Here is a 13,917-nt window from a genome sequence, read left to right as displayed (position 1 = left end):
ATTACCAACTCATCGAAACTTATTCCGCTCGGAAACGATTCCGATCGGAAACTAGCTTTCATCGGATTGCCAATTTCGTAAAACCCACTTTGCCGTAACATGAGCATATCGGAATCCGGAATCGAAATCGCCATTCCACACGATTCCGGTGAAATTGAAGTTTGTAGGCGGGGCTAACTTTGACCAATTAGAAAATTATTATAATTCTAATTTATTAATCTGGCAACGATATGTTTTTATTCTCTACTTCTATGCGAGTTAAAATCGCATTAACTTAAAACTGAAAGCTTAAAAATTCATACATTTTCAACAATTTTGTGTTCTAAAAGCCAAGTTTGTGTTTATTTGAAGTATAGAGAGTAGTGTAGAGTGAAATTACAACGTAGTATTTTCAAATGGCTTCACGTACAAAAATTAATATTCGCCTGCAAACAATGATTGTGGAATACCTAGAAAACAATCCAGATTAAAATAAAGGAAGCCTTACCGGCATATCTGGCGTAATTACCACTATAAATATTAAATACCAAATCACTATTATACAAGACATATTAACTTGCATCCATCTTAAAGTACATTAAGATAGTTGAAGGTTAACACAGTCGATAGTTAAATCCCCACACATGCATATTTCAAACAATATAGGATATTCTAATAGCTAACTTTGGTAATTCCTTGTTTTAACTAAGATTTTATTGTTTTTTGTACATATTTTTTTTATATAGCTTTTGTTATTAATTTCCACAATCCGATATTATTCATTTCCACTACTGAATTTCGCCTATGAGTAACACCATTTTAAAAAAACTAATTAAAAAACTAATCAATCCAAATTAACTTCTAAATTTCGTTGTCGGGATATTTGAATACCCAAAATCTTTTAGGCCGATAGATCTTTCTCTTAATAGTGTTTCGATCACTCTCTTCAGCAATAGCTAGCTGTATGACGGAAAACAGCGCCATTTTGTTCAATAAAATAAACAAACTTTTATCGGATTCTAGATTTCGCTTACTCTTAAACCTGCCGGAATGGGATTCGTAATAATTTCGCATCGGAATTTAGTTCCGAGCGGAATCAAGAGCTCGTAATACGACTTAACTGACATTCACGGATTTATGACGTCACGAGAGTTTCATTTCGATCGGAATCAGATTCCGTGAAGCTGGTAATAGGGCCCCAGGTAAGGAATGGATCCGCGACCCATTTGCCAACAAATCAGGTGAATCTAGCTTGTCAATGCAAGAAGAAGATCAACTGTTGGAGATTGCAAATGACGGCGGCCTTAAGACTACGTTCGAAACAGCAACTCTGCCGGTGTTCTGGATTTAAGTCTTGGCAGAATACCCCGAGATTGCCACCACAGCACTTAAATCCCTATTGCCATTTCCGACAACCTATCTGTGTGAAGCGGGATTTTCTGCAGTAACAGCAACCAAAACAAAGCAACAGAATAAACTGGAGATAAGCAACACACTTCGGGTGTCATTGTCTCCGATTACCCCCAGATGGAGCCGTCCTATTGCAAAGAAACAAGCTCAGGGTTCTCATTAATGTAACGTTCAAGTAAGTTAAAATGTTAAATCACTTTATTTTTTGGTGTAACTGTATTTTATTTTAAAGGTATGTTTAAATACAATTAAATTAAAATTGCAAAATCAAAATAATCTAAAATATAAACAATCAATGCCCCCCCCCCCTCAGTGGGCCGTGGCAAAATTATCAAACGTTGACAGGTCCGCGGTGATAAAAAGGTTGGGGAACACTGGTCTAAAGAATAGTGTTTTCTAAACGCTTAAAAGCAATTAGTTTCACATTTCTAATGGTTTGTAACGCTTGTTGAATTAGTGTCGCGAGACTGGCTACACCGCAGAGTTAAAGGTTGACATGCACTACTATAGCACAAACAGAAGAGACATTTTTTCCTTTCGTTTTTTAATTTATCAGTAAAGACTCTCGGTTTAAAAGAACGTTCTATATGCAGTGAAACAGAAACAGCTATCCAATTCAGCTTCCTGTATTAGCCAAGTTTTTAAGTTTCACTTAAAGATTTACCAGTCGGACCTCTATTTAACAAAGTCGCTAAATCCCGATAATAAGTTCGTTATATGGAAAATTCGTTAAATAGAAAATCACATTTTAAAATACTTAAACAACACAAAACAGGTTTTAAATTCATAAACACTAGGCATAATTAAAATAGCAATTGATACACCTTTATCTTGTAAACTTGTATCTACAATTTATTTTATAAATCGTAACCATAAAAGAAATCTGCATAAAAGCAAGAATAGAGCAGAACAATATTCAGTGTTACACTATCATGCTACATACATTTTAAATATACATTACCACATGCGTTCTTAAGTTTAATTGCTACAGATAAAATCCGTTAATTTTGTCGGAGTTTTTCGTCTGAAATGCAAACAAGAAAATAAACGGATTTTAATACTTTCTCTAAAAGTTAATTGGCTCCAAAAATTAATTCAAGGTCATTTCCCCCATAAAATGCGCTAACAAGTTTGAAAGGTTCCGAAATATTTTGGGAAATAGGGAAAGTGGATCTCAAAGAAAAGTTCGTTAAATAGAAAATTCACCTCGCTATTTGGAAGTTATTTTACGAAGAAATTTCCAAAATGTTCTTGGTTCCTCGAAAAAAAATCGCAAAATAGAGAAATTCGCAAAATGTAAGTTCGTTAAATAGAAGTCCGACTCTATTTGCATAACGTAAAAATTAAATCCAATTTTAAGATCACATTTGACTTGTTTTTCATTCAATTCCTTTGCGAATTGATTTCTTCCTTTATGGGTGTTCTTGCGAATGCAAAGTCATAATCTATTGTAAAAAAATGAACCGTGACAAAAAAAAAGAAGGAAAAAAAAATCTTACTGATAAAACCGGAAAAGGTATAAAAGCGTGATCACTATAGTTTTTTTCCCTTTCCTTTTTTATTAATTTTCCGCCAGTTTACGATAGTAGAGTTCTCTGACGGCTATGGATTTCCGAAAACAAGTATCGGACGCAATGTAAATGCACATTTTATGGGTTCCTTACTCCAACAAGTGAAAGAACTATAGAATGAAAATGGCATCGCTATGGATGTAAATGTTTTCTGCTATCATTCACTATTGTTATAATACTTAAGGTGGGACACAACGTTTGTTAGTAATTATTCTCGGGGAAAAACGTTCTTAAAAATTGACAAACGTCGAAAGGAAACATTTTAAAATAATCTATATTGTTCTAAATCATAAATTTTCGACATCGACTCACAATGATGGGCAAACCCTACTGTTGCAATATGCGCAGTTTAAAAATAAGGAAATAAAAAAAAGTAAATAAATAAATTAAAAAATAAACCCCCTGAATAACTTTTGATCGCATTTTTACGTACAAGGACTCAATCTTAACCCCTTGGGAACGGGTGATTCATAAAAGCATTCGCACAAAATCAGAATCAGGATGTAAATAAATAAAAAACGGTAGCTTAAATGTAGGCGTTGCTAATTTGACATACTTACTTTGCTTTTACTTTAATTATTGTTAGCTTAATCATATATATAATCAATGTAGAATGGTAGAAATCACATAAATCTCGGTGCGCTGATATAATCAATGTTAGTTCAAAGAATAACTAAATCATTTTATTTTTAACTAAGTAATGGTGAATTAAATAAATCAAATAATTATAACCCCACCCACAAATAAACTGCTAAAGAATTACTCTGATTACCAGTTTTATCTTTTTACCCTGGTTAATACGGTTTTATGCTGGCACGTATTTGTGACAGTCGGCGCGAAAGGGTTAATGGTCAGAGTGAGTGACCTCAAATATTTTAAGTTACGAAATCAGATATAAGAATGAAATTTCTCTGAATAAACATACCCTGGGAAGATTTCCGTATCGTGATCTGTGGCAGAATAATCGCCAAGTTTTGGAAACTTCCGGGCAGTGGCCAGTGAGAAACTAAAATAATCATCACAGAAAGGGACCAAGTCGAAAGGTATAACTCGTAGCCACCCCCGGGCAAACATCTACATTTTTTTAAAACAAAATTTGACAGTTTAAAAACTATTTGGCACCTTGGCGATTGTAGTTGGTGCGACAGATCACGATACTGAAATATCCTCCATGCACTTTTTCTCGGCAGATTAAGATCCCTGACTCCAAAATATAGGGGTCAACAGCAATCTGGGAAATATGGTCCCAATAGTGTGGTCTTCAGGAAAAAAAATTCAGAAATTCGGATTTCTTTACGTATTTCACCATATCTCGAGAACTTTTTAAGCGAAATGAAAGATTTTTTGCACGCAATTATAAAATTCGTTTATCTAAAGAATAATTTTTAATAATTATTTGTTAATTTTTGTTATTTTATTTAATAATTTTTGAAAAAAAAATTTGAATTGCAAGTTATGAATTTAAATAAAAATTTACAAACACACACTTTTCAAATGGGCTTAAAATGAGGCAATTTTTATCTGAAACTTTGGCATCATGGAAAGATCATGAGACTCATAAATTTAGAATACCTGTTCAAGTGAGATATGCTTTTAACAAATAGTTTTATTAAAACTGTTTTCATTTTTATTCTATCTCGTGATTCCATGGAAGTTTTTTTAGAATCCCTAACCTGCTACACTAGAACATAGCTCAAATCTCAGTGCTTTGCCTCGCAACTGCCTTAACTGATTTGTCGGGTCGGGGGGAATTTGTCGGTTGAACATATGATGAAATCAATAGCAAACTAAACATAATTGAGATTAAACTAGATTAGAATATAATAATATTTACAAGGGTCAGAATAATATTAACATTTATGCAGGTGTAATAAAATAGAAAATAATAAAAGAAATATATGCAACTATTCACATATTTACACGAGATTGGCATCTTCCAACACCAAGGAAAAGGTTCAAGTGATAGATAGTCCGGTAACTACCTTATTGTCTGAGACCAGGAACCGATCAAGACAAATTCAGGCCCAAGGCCCACAAAGTTTTCCGGGCCCCTAACGAAATACACTCCTCAAAAGTGAAATTGCAACACCAAGAAATAATGCACGTAGCGTCATGCAAATTTCAGGAGCGATAGTAGTGAGATGGATATGCAAATGATTAAAAAAACAGACTAATAAAATCATTATAAAGCAATTTATTCAATATCTAACGTGGCCACCTCAGGCAGCTATACAGACCTCAATCCGGCGAGGCATGCTATCAATGACTCCATTGATGGTTGCCTGAGGTAACCTTTGCCAAGCCACATCCACTGCTGTGAGCAGATCATCGATGGTTTGTGCCATTGGTCCTCTGTTCATGCCACGTCCAATGAGATCCCATAGGTGTTCTATGGGATTCAAATCTGGAGAGGCTGCCGGCCAGGGAAGGATGTCAAATCCAGTCAGGCTGTTAAGAGTTCGCCGTGCTTCATGCGGCCTGGCATAGTCTTGCTGGAATAACGTGTTGGGTGCGCCCTGCAATAAGGGCAGATCAACGGGATACACAACTTGTGTAACGTAGCGGTCCGCTGTCAAACTGCCGTGAATGTGTACCAGGGGCGTTCTGATATCAAACATTATGCCACCCCAAACCATGATGCTCGGTGTAGGATCGGTGTGACGCTCGGCGTAATGGGCTGGTTCATAGCGTTCTCCGGGTCACCGCCATACCCGTCGACGGCCGTCATTTCTCCACAGACAGAAACGGGATTCATCCGTGAACAATACCCGATGCCATTGGATGGTTCAGGTACGATGACAATGACACCACGCCAGGCGTCTAGCCCTGTGTAAAGCGGTCAACGGTACCCCAGTTGCTGGTACCCGTGCACGTAACTGTACTTCATGCAATCTGTTGCGTATGGTTTGGACGGACACAGATCCACTTGCTCCTGAAGGCAACCGGCTTCGGATGGCACGTGCCGTGGAGAAAGGGTCTCTAATATTCAACTGGCGAATACGCCGGTCTGTGCGCTCTGACGTGCACCTGTGCGCACCACTTCCTCTTCGGCGTGCACGTAGACCTTCCTGAATCCATCGTGTGACACAACGTTGGATGGTACTCACGTTGTGCCCAACACGAGTTGCTATTGTGCGCAGCGACAAACCAAGTTCATGGAGTTCGATAATACGGTCACGTTCCCCGGTCGTTAACTGATGGTATTAAGCTCGCCGACGTCTCAGAGGCATTTTCTACGCTTTTTCGAAAGTCGCAAATGCTACGCAAAACCTCAGATGCCGTTTATGAGAAGGGAAAGTTGCTGGCCTTTATAGCCCGAATATGCGTACCACGTGATCTGTTGCGTGCGCAAATTTAATCATTTGCATATCCATCTCACTACTATCGCTCCTGAAATTTGCATGACGCTACGTGCATTATTTCTTGGTGTTGCAATTTCACTTTTGAGGAGTGTATTTTGAGATTAAATTTCTGAAGAGTAGTCCTAACAGTAAAAAGAATCTATTAAACTGCATGATTCAAGAGAAACATTCTAAAAAATTTTGAAAGCAGACAATTGAAGGTTATTTTTCTAAGATAAAGTTTACGCATCTAAATATTAAAGCAAAATATAAAACAACAAAACAATGTTGCACGAAAATAAAAATAGTTTGGTGACCACAAACAATTGAAATCAGTGATGTTTGCTAAAAGTCACCGATAACTGAATTATTTTAAAGACTGTAGCCTTCCATCTACAGCTTTACAAATTTGTTAAAATAAGCTTGCTGACACTAATCATTTATAAGACACTTTGCGAATATGCATTCTCGTTGCTTTTGCATTGCAAGTCGTTGGAGTAAAAATTGCACCAATTAAAATTCAGCTATACTTTCAAATTCGATTAGTGCAATGTTTACACGAGTTTGGTTTATCACAATATAAAGAATATTTGATATAAAAATACCTTTTTTGAGATAAACTGTTTCTTTCAGTATTTTTTCTTTTAAAAGTAATATTGTGGACTTTTTACTAACTTTTAAGGCGAGTTAGGCCCTAGAGAGTGTGGGCCCTAGACCCGTGCCAATGACCCAGGCGTCCTGGGAATACCTCTCGTTTCTGGGTTTGCTCATCCCACTAAGCCTACCAATTTATTGTCCCCACGGCAGTGACCCATTTGGGCCCTAACCTGCTATTTCTTTCAGATAGTTCGGAAGATTTTGTTTCTACATTTAAAGTGATAGTTAAAAACTCCTTTCCATTCCGCACTCTTGATTTTGATATCGTAAATATTCATTTGTAAAAAAGAAGAGAAAAAAGTTCAATGTCTATTTTTTCTCCTCCACAAATATTAATGAGAGCGGAGACGAACCGATTATTTTATTTATTTTATTTCCAAGTATTGTGCATCAGTAGTTTCGTGAACAGACAAGAGTTTTCAATGATGTTGCTCATCACGCAAGCAGCAGGTTAAGCCGATGTTCGTCGCTGATCCATAACGGTGGAGCGTCACACAGCCGTTAACCCAAAGATTGAACGGTGCGTGACAGTTTCTGAATACGCTATTTAAAGCAAAATGAAAACAAAACAACACGGCGAAACATAGTTTTTTTTTTCTTTTTCGGTTTCGGTTAACGCCGAGATGCGCTTTTCCAAATGGAATGTGAGATTTATACAAACCCGGGACTAAAATAAATATGAGTATGGGAATTTCAAACCCGTATCAATTGAATTATTTTAAGGAGGTAAAAAAAAAGAGTATGAGTAAGAAATCTGGGATTTAGAAATAATCTTAATTCAAAAAGAAAAATAATCAGATAAACATACAAAGTAAGGAAATCAAAGAAGGTTCATTAATTTTGTTCTGGAGTTTATTATTATGCGTTCCTCTTAATTTTCGTTTTGTTCATTTCTATAAAATAATGTGATGTATATTATATACCAGGGGTGGCCAAGCTCTTTGATAGTCGAGCCATTTTTCAAAATATTTCGCGAGTCACAATTAAGTACGTATTTAAGGTATGCAAAAAAGGTATTATTTTTTTTTACAGAAATTATATTTATTGAAAGCATATAAATAAAAGTACAAAATGTGTGTATTGAATTTAAATATTAAACATTAAACACATTTATTTTACTTCTCTTGACAATTCTTTAAAATTTGGTGACAGCACTTGCCAGCAATTCTTTGAGATGCTGGTTAGTTAATACTGATTAAGTGTTTGAATTTCCCGAATTTTTAAGTGGAATAAAATGATTCACATAAGTACGTTATTCCGAATATTGAAATAATTAACCAAGCAGCCTCTTTTAATTCAGCATACTTCGATTCTTGTACAAATTTCCAAAATTCAGTAATCGACGTCGACTTATATTTTAATTGTAGAGCTTGATCGTCTTGCGTCTCTTTTAATTCTAATTCTTCAGATGCTTTTTGGGTCATAATTATATTGGAAATGGAAAACTCACCTTGAATTATGTTAATTTCAAATGGGTTCAGAGAAATATTAAAATATAATAGCACAAAAATGAAAAGAGAACTCGGGTACATTTATCGAGAGCCACAAATAATCCTTCAAAGAGCTGCAGGTTGGCCATCCCTGTTATATACAATGCTGAATATTTTAATTAATGCTGATGTAGCTTGGATTTAGAAAGAGGAGGATTTAGAAAAAATACCTAAAAATTTTTAAAAGAAAGATTTTAGGAATTACTTTTGAACGTATACGAATAAATGACAGTTTGAGGAAAAGAAGAACAAATGTTGAATGATACATAATTTACGAAAATCCTAACTTAATTGTCTGAATCAACATCCAATGATTAAGATGGACTGTGCATCTTATAGGAATTAACGATAATAGGAAAACCAAAAACATTTTCGAGACCGAAAGTGGTACTCATAAGAGAGAACAGCCAAAACTCAGGCTATCGGAATATATCAAAAGTTAAACATTGAAAATCACAAGCTGGAATACAACAGTCAAAGATAGGGCCGTCTTGTATCAGATTCTGGAGAAGCCTAAGAGGCATCCAGGGCTGTCGAATCATGGAGTAATTAAGGAAGAATGTGCATTCACTGAGCTGTCAGAGTGAAAAACTGGAGTTCGATCCCCAGTGGTGGCATGAAACATAACCTGCTTCAGATCAATTGGTTTCAGCGTATCTGGGAAGTAAAGGTGGTTTGGGCTTAGTGCTAATCGTATTTCTATACCATGCCGTTGGTCACGAAATTGTGAAGCCTCGACACCTCCTGGCCATGAGGGGCTGTTGCGGGAATACTTTACTTTCACTTCATTTTATTTTATATATATATATATATATATATATATATATATATATATATATATATATATATATATATATATATATATATATATATATATATATATATATATATATATATATATATATATATATATATATATATATATATATATATATATATATATATATATATATATATGAATATTTGCTATACAAGATGAAATAAATAGTGGAGAATAGTTTATATTTATGAAGTAGGAGCTTATTTTACTCCTCAGAAAAACCATTTTAAAATAAAATGGTTTTGCTACCAGGTTTCCTTTTTTTTTTCCTTCTTACTTTCATCAGTCCTGATAAATGCTCTGCAATCGTGATTTGGGGGCGTTAGTCAAAAAGTATCATAGTAAGGTGTGAAGGGTTATGTCATAATCATCTCTAGTGATTGATGATGCACAGATTAACCAAAACAACAATCAACTCCATCGTGCTTTTGATGCGAAAGACATTAAGGGAGAACTTCCTTAACGTTCGAAAGAACAATTTGGGAGAACAATGCGATTTTTACTTTTTAAGAACCTTTCTCTTCTTATTCTTTGTGATTACTCGCTTTTGTTGAAGCGGAAGCTGATTTTTACTGATGGCGACATAGCAAGGGTCAACAGCATGTATTGAAAGCTCCACAAAAGCTTGTAACATCATTGCCAGAACTTATATTCTAAAATGTGGGTCAAAATCGTCTGCAATCTCGAAACATGTATTCAAGAGAATAAATAAAGCTCTAATTAATATAAGACCCGATTCTTAAATCTTCTTCATTTTTCTTTTCTTGAAATAGAAATAAAGCCAAGTAGAAATCTTTTTCATCTTGCTACAGCCGAGTGGAACTTTTTGCAGACACACATGAGGGCGTAATATTTTGTTATATCGTTTGCGAGGTGGTTGAACATGTCACGAAACTGTAACTATTATATCTCTCAACCGAACCATAATGCGTTGGTGTCCCGTATGTAACCTCAAGTAAAATTACCTCAACAAACAAATTATAATGTCAAATAAAGGAGGTATACAATCTCTTATATGTTTTTAGCAAATCGTTTTGGGGTTGAGTGCTATTTAAATAAGTTTGTTTGGTTTTAACACTCGAAAATAAAGTGTTTTAAAACACTTATCCTAATTTTCGAGCGAAAATAGAATTTTTCCGGGGTTAAGCTACGAAGAAAAAGCTCATATAATTGTTTTTTTTTTATTTTATAATTTTGTGGAAGTCGGAAATAAAGCTTTTGTATTCTAATATAAGATTGGAAACAGTCTCTATAGTTTCCTATTGTTCAAATAAATAAAAATAATAAATAAATACATAAATAATAAATAAATAAAAATAGTAGCATTTTTTTTTATTTCTATTTATTTTCTTATTAAATTTATTTTTTAAATCTCGGACAGAGTTTTGTTATACCTATATTTCATCCCTCCCCCAAAAAAGAGAAAGAAAGAAAGAAAGATTAAACAATTATTTCATGAAGAAAAATATTCTGCATCTCAAGAATTTATAAATTTTTTGACTCAAAAAATTGCGATGTGATCCCAATTTTGAAGATTGTTTTATTATGAAACTGCTTCAAAATTTGTAAGCTAGTTTAAGGAAATAAATATTTTAAATAGTCTAAATAGTTTGTAAATAGTTTACTGAAAATTTGCACGTCTTTTTTAACTCATATTAACCCAACGTTATTAACATGCTTTAATGTAAAGGTAAATTTCGAGGTATCTGCCTTACGGCACCTACCTCTTCAAGTGAGTTTTTTTTTTGCCATGGGCAACGAGTGAATTAAGTCTGAGTTTAAAGTACAATAATATGGACTATATACGTTGTTTACATGAATGGCCTGTCGAAACCACAAGATAAAAATTAAAACGAAGTAGTGGTAGCTTTATGATTAAGCTTATTAGAGAACTATTCGTATCTGAGTACCCAGGCCTTTATTTCGATCTAACTGCCACATTAATCGGCTGTGATAAAATTTTAGAAAATTCTAGATGTCAGGAGATTTTTTCGTATAAAACAAATATTTAAATTATATAGGTTCAGTGTTGCCGGAATTTAAGTAAATTCAGAAAAAGAAGATTAAAAAGTAGCGAATTATCAGCTTCAAAAGAACGGATTCGAACATTTCGTAGCCCTCCGAAGATTTTTTCTCCCTCATACTCGCCGTGCAATTTTCCATATATGTCTTTGCAATTTCACGAGTCTACGATTTGAAACATAGATATTGAAAGATTCTAGATTCAGCGCAGCAAAACAAATTAAGAATCCAAAATTAAAACTGATGAGTTTTCAAAAAAAATAAATAAATAAATGAAAATAATATCCTTTTTAAAAAAGATTTAAAAAAAAAAAAAAAAAAACTGCAGATTTTTCTGAATCATTTTATAATGGTAAGGGGAAAAATAATTCTGCAAGAAAAAAGTAGCACATTTTCAAGACTTGTAGCGTTCGAAAATTAATGAGTAGCCCAAACAGTAGCGGGTAGCCCAAATTCGATTTTCAACTGCTAATGATTTAACATATGTAGCGATTTATTATACTAATTCCTTTAATTTTTCTCAGAAAATGTTACTTTTATATTTAAAGTGGTAGCAGTATATTTTAATTTTTCTACCATTATGCACAGGCAAAATTTTATACTTAAGTAAAACTGATTTTCTAAAGAGTTAGCGAAATGTCAATTGAATTACAGTTTCGAGAGACTTCAAATTTTCTTTTTAAATATTTATTTTAACAGAACTTAGATTAAATTTAAAAATATAGAGAAAGCAAGGGAGAAAAAAAAGATATAAAGATTTCCCAAAGGAGAAGAAAATAATTATTAACACATATTTTAAAGAAAAAATTCACAAATTTAAAAAAAAAAAAAAATTAAGATAAAAAAATGGAAAATGAATTAACCCTTTACACTCCGAGTACTTTAAAGTGCTGATTGATCTAATATTAGCAGTATAGCATTTAAAATACGCAATATAGCATTATTGTGTAATTTTAAAGTTCTTAAAATAATGTGGTTACTAATTAGTATTAAGATGTAAAATATCTTAATTTTAAAGTGGTGACTGTTGATGGTGCCTCAGTGGAGACATCGGAGTGCAAAGGGTTAAAATTTGAAAATATATAATCTCGTCATCAGCTCACACGATTATATCCGATAAGGTCGGTGCGAGCCGAGTGCGGAATTCAAATCGAGCAGCGATAGCTGGGATTCGAACCTGGTTCTCCTCATCGAAAGGCGAACGCTCTATCCCCTAAGCCACCATGGCTCCCACCTATGTACTGTAGCTTTCGTGGCCCCAGCCTAGATACATATGGCACATCAAGGAAGGGGGGAGGAGCACCGAAATGTTGTTGTAGTACCCGGTTTTAACCGCGAGCAACAGAGGTTATCGAAACGAAACAAAACATTACTTATCGGGCTAAATCTTCAATGTTTGTTATTATTATTGTTATGGTCTTTAACAAACGTACCATAAGCTGAACTGAAAATAATTTTCATAACTGTAATGACTAATAAATAAGGATATCTTAAAAACAAAAGAATATTAGAGAGTTCACGTCGTATAACAAACTTATATACACAGATGCCGCGAAAACAAGAAGACTTATATATTCTTTGCCAATATGGCGGGTCCTTCTTTACTAGTAAAGCGTAATATAGAGTTTGTCCGCAAGAAAACAAAACTAATTTCACCAAAATCCGGGGTGCCCAGTTTTACCCCACTACCCGGTCCCTTCTACATCTTACATAAAATAATAGCCACGAAAAAATATTAAATAATTATCCTCATTTTTGGATTCGAAAAGATGATTTTAATTTACAATAACTAGCTAACATTTGCCGGACTATTCTTAGATATTAGTTTTATGTAATCATAAATAACAACATAAATAAAATATATTTGCTTATAAAGCTTACCTTCATATTTAAAACGGAAGATGATTTCCTCACGTTTTCGACTAGTTGATTAGTGAGCGATTTTCAAATAAACGAGTGAGGCTTCTATTACTTTCGAGCAAAAGAAACCCCACAAGTGCTTGATACATCTAATTATGAAGCCGTATATTAGATAACTATTTATATTTATTTTGACTTTTATGGATTGAAAGAGTTAACTGATGTTATCATAAAATTGTGGATAGACATATTGATTTTAACTGGACATTTACTATGTATTTCAATTATTTACATGTCGTGGTGTTCAAAATCATTTTAATTCCAATTTATAAAATGAAAAATCAGATACTAAAGCACACATTTTGTTATTTATTAAAAAGAAAAATCTCTTAATAAAATTTATAGCAAAAGAGATATGCATTAGGTTTTTTGTTATAAAAATAAAATAATTTTATTTTTATAATAAAATAATTATTATAAGAATAAAATTATTTTCTAATTTAGTTTGCTTGATGAACGTAATTTTTAAAACTATTTTATTTATTCATTTTATTATTTATTTACTTATTTTTTTGATTTCGTGTCTGTTAATTTATTTTATGTTGGAAATCTGTCGAAATATTTAGTCCATGCTTGTCAACGTTTGAAAATTTTTTATATGTGGTGAAATTTTCTAGTGTGGAGATTATCGTAAATTTTATATATTTAATTTACAAATATTTTTGATCGATTGTAATTAGTTAATCATTTTGTTTCCTTGATCTTTT

The 13,917-nt window shown here is 33.4% G+C and overlaps 1 protein-coding gene across 2 annotated transcripts in view; it reads right to left on the bottom strand.

The window, feature by feature from the left end:
- Positions 1 to 13,284, bottom strand: part of Gbeta76C (guanine nucleotide-binding protein subunit beta-2) — a 45,905-nt gene extending 32,621 nt beyond the window's left edge. The window contains exon 1 of one of the 2 annotated variants that reach the window (XM_087157912.1): positions 13,172 to 13,284. In XM_087157912.1, the coding sequence (XP_087014038.1) occupies positions 13,172 to 13,177 (6 nt within the window). In that variant the 5' untranslated portion in view covers positions 13,178 to 13,284. The remainder of the gene's footprint in view (positions 1 to 13,171) is intronic. The other variant, XM_087157913.1, reaches the window with a different exon arrangement.
- Positions 13,285 to 13,917: the final 633 nt, after the last annotated feature.

This window comes from Parasteatoda tepidariorum, chromosome 2 (assembly GCF_982258835.1).
Source record: "Parasteatoda tepidariorum strain Cologne lab strain chromosome 2, Ptep-v5.0, whole genome shotgun sequence".
Lineage (NCBI taxonomy): Eukaryota > Metazoa > Arthropoda > Arachnida > Araneae > Theridiidae > Parasteatoda > Parasteatoda tepidariorum.
Note: the sequence above shows the minus strand (reverse complement) of the source record. Positions and strands in the feature narration are given on the sequence as shown.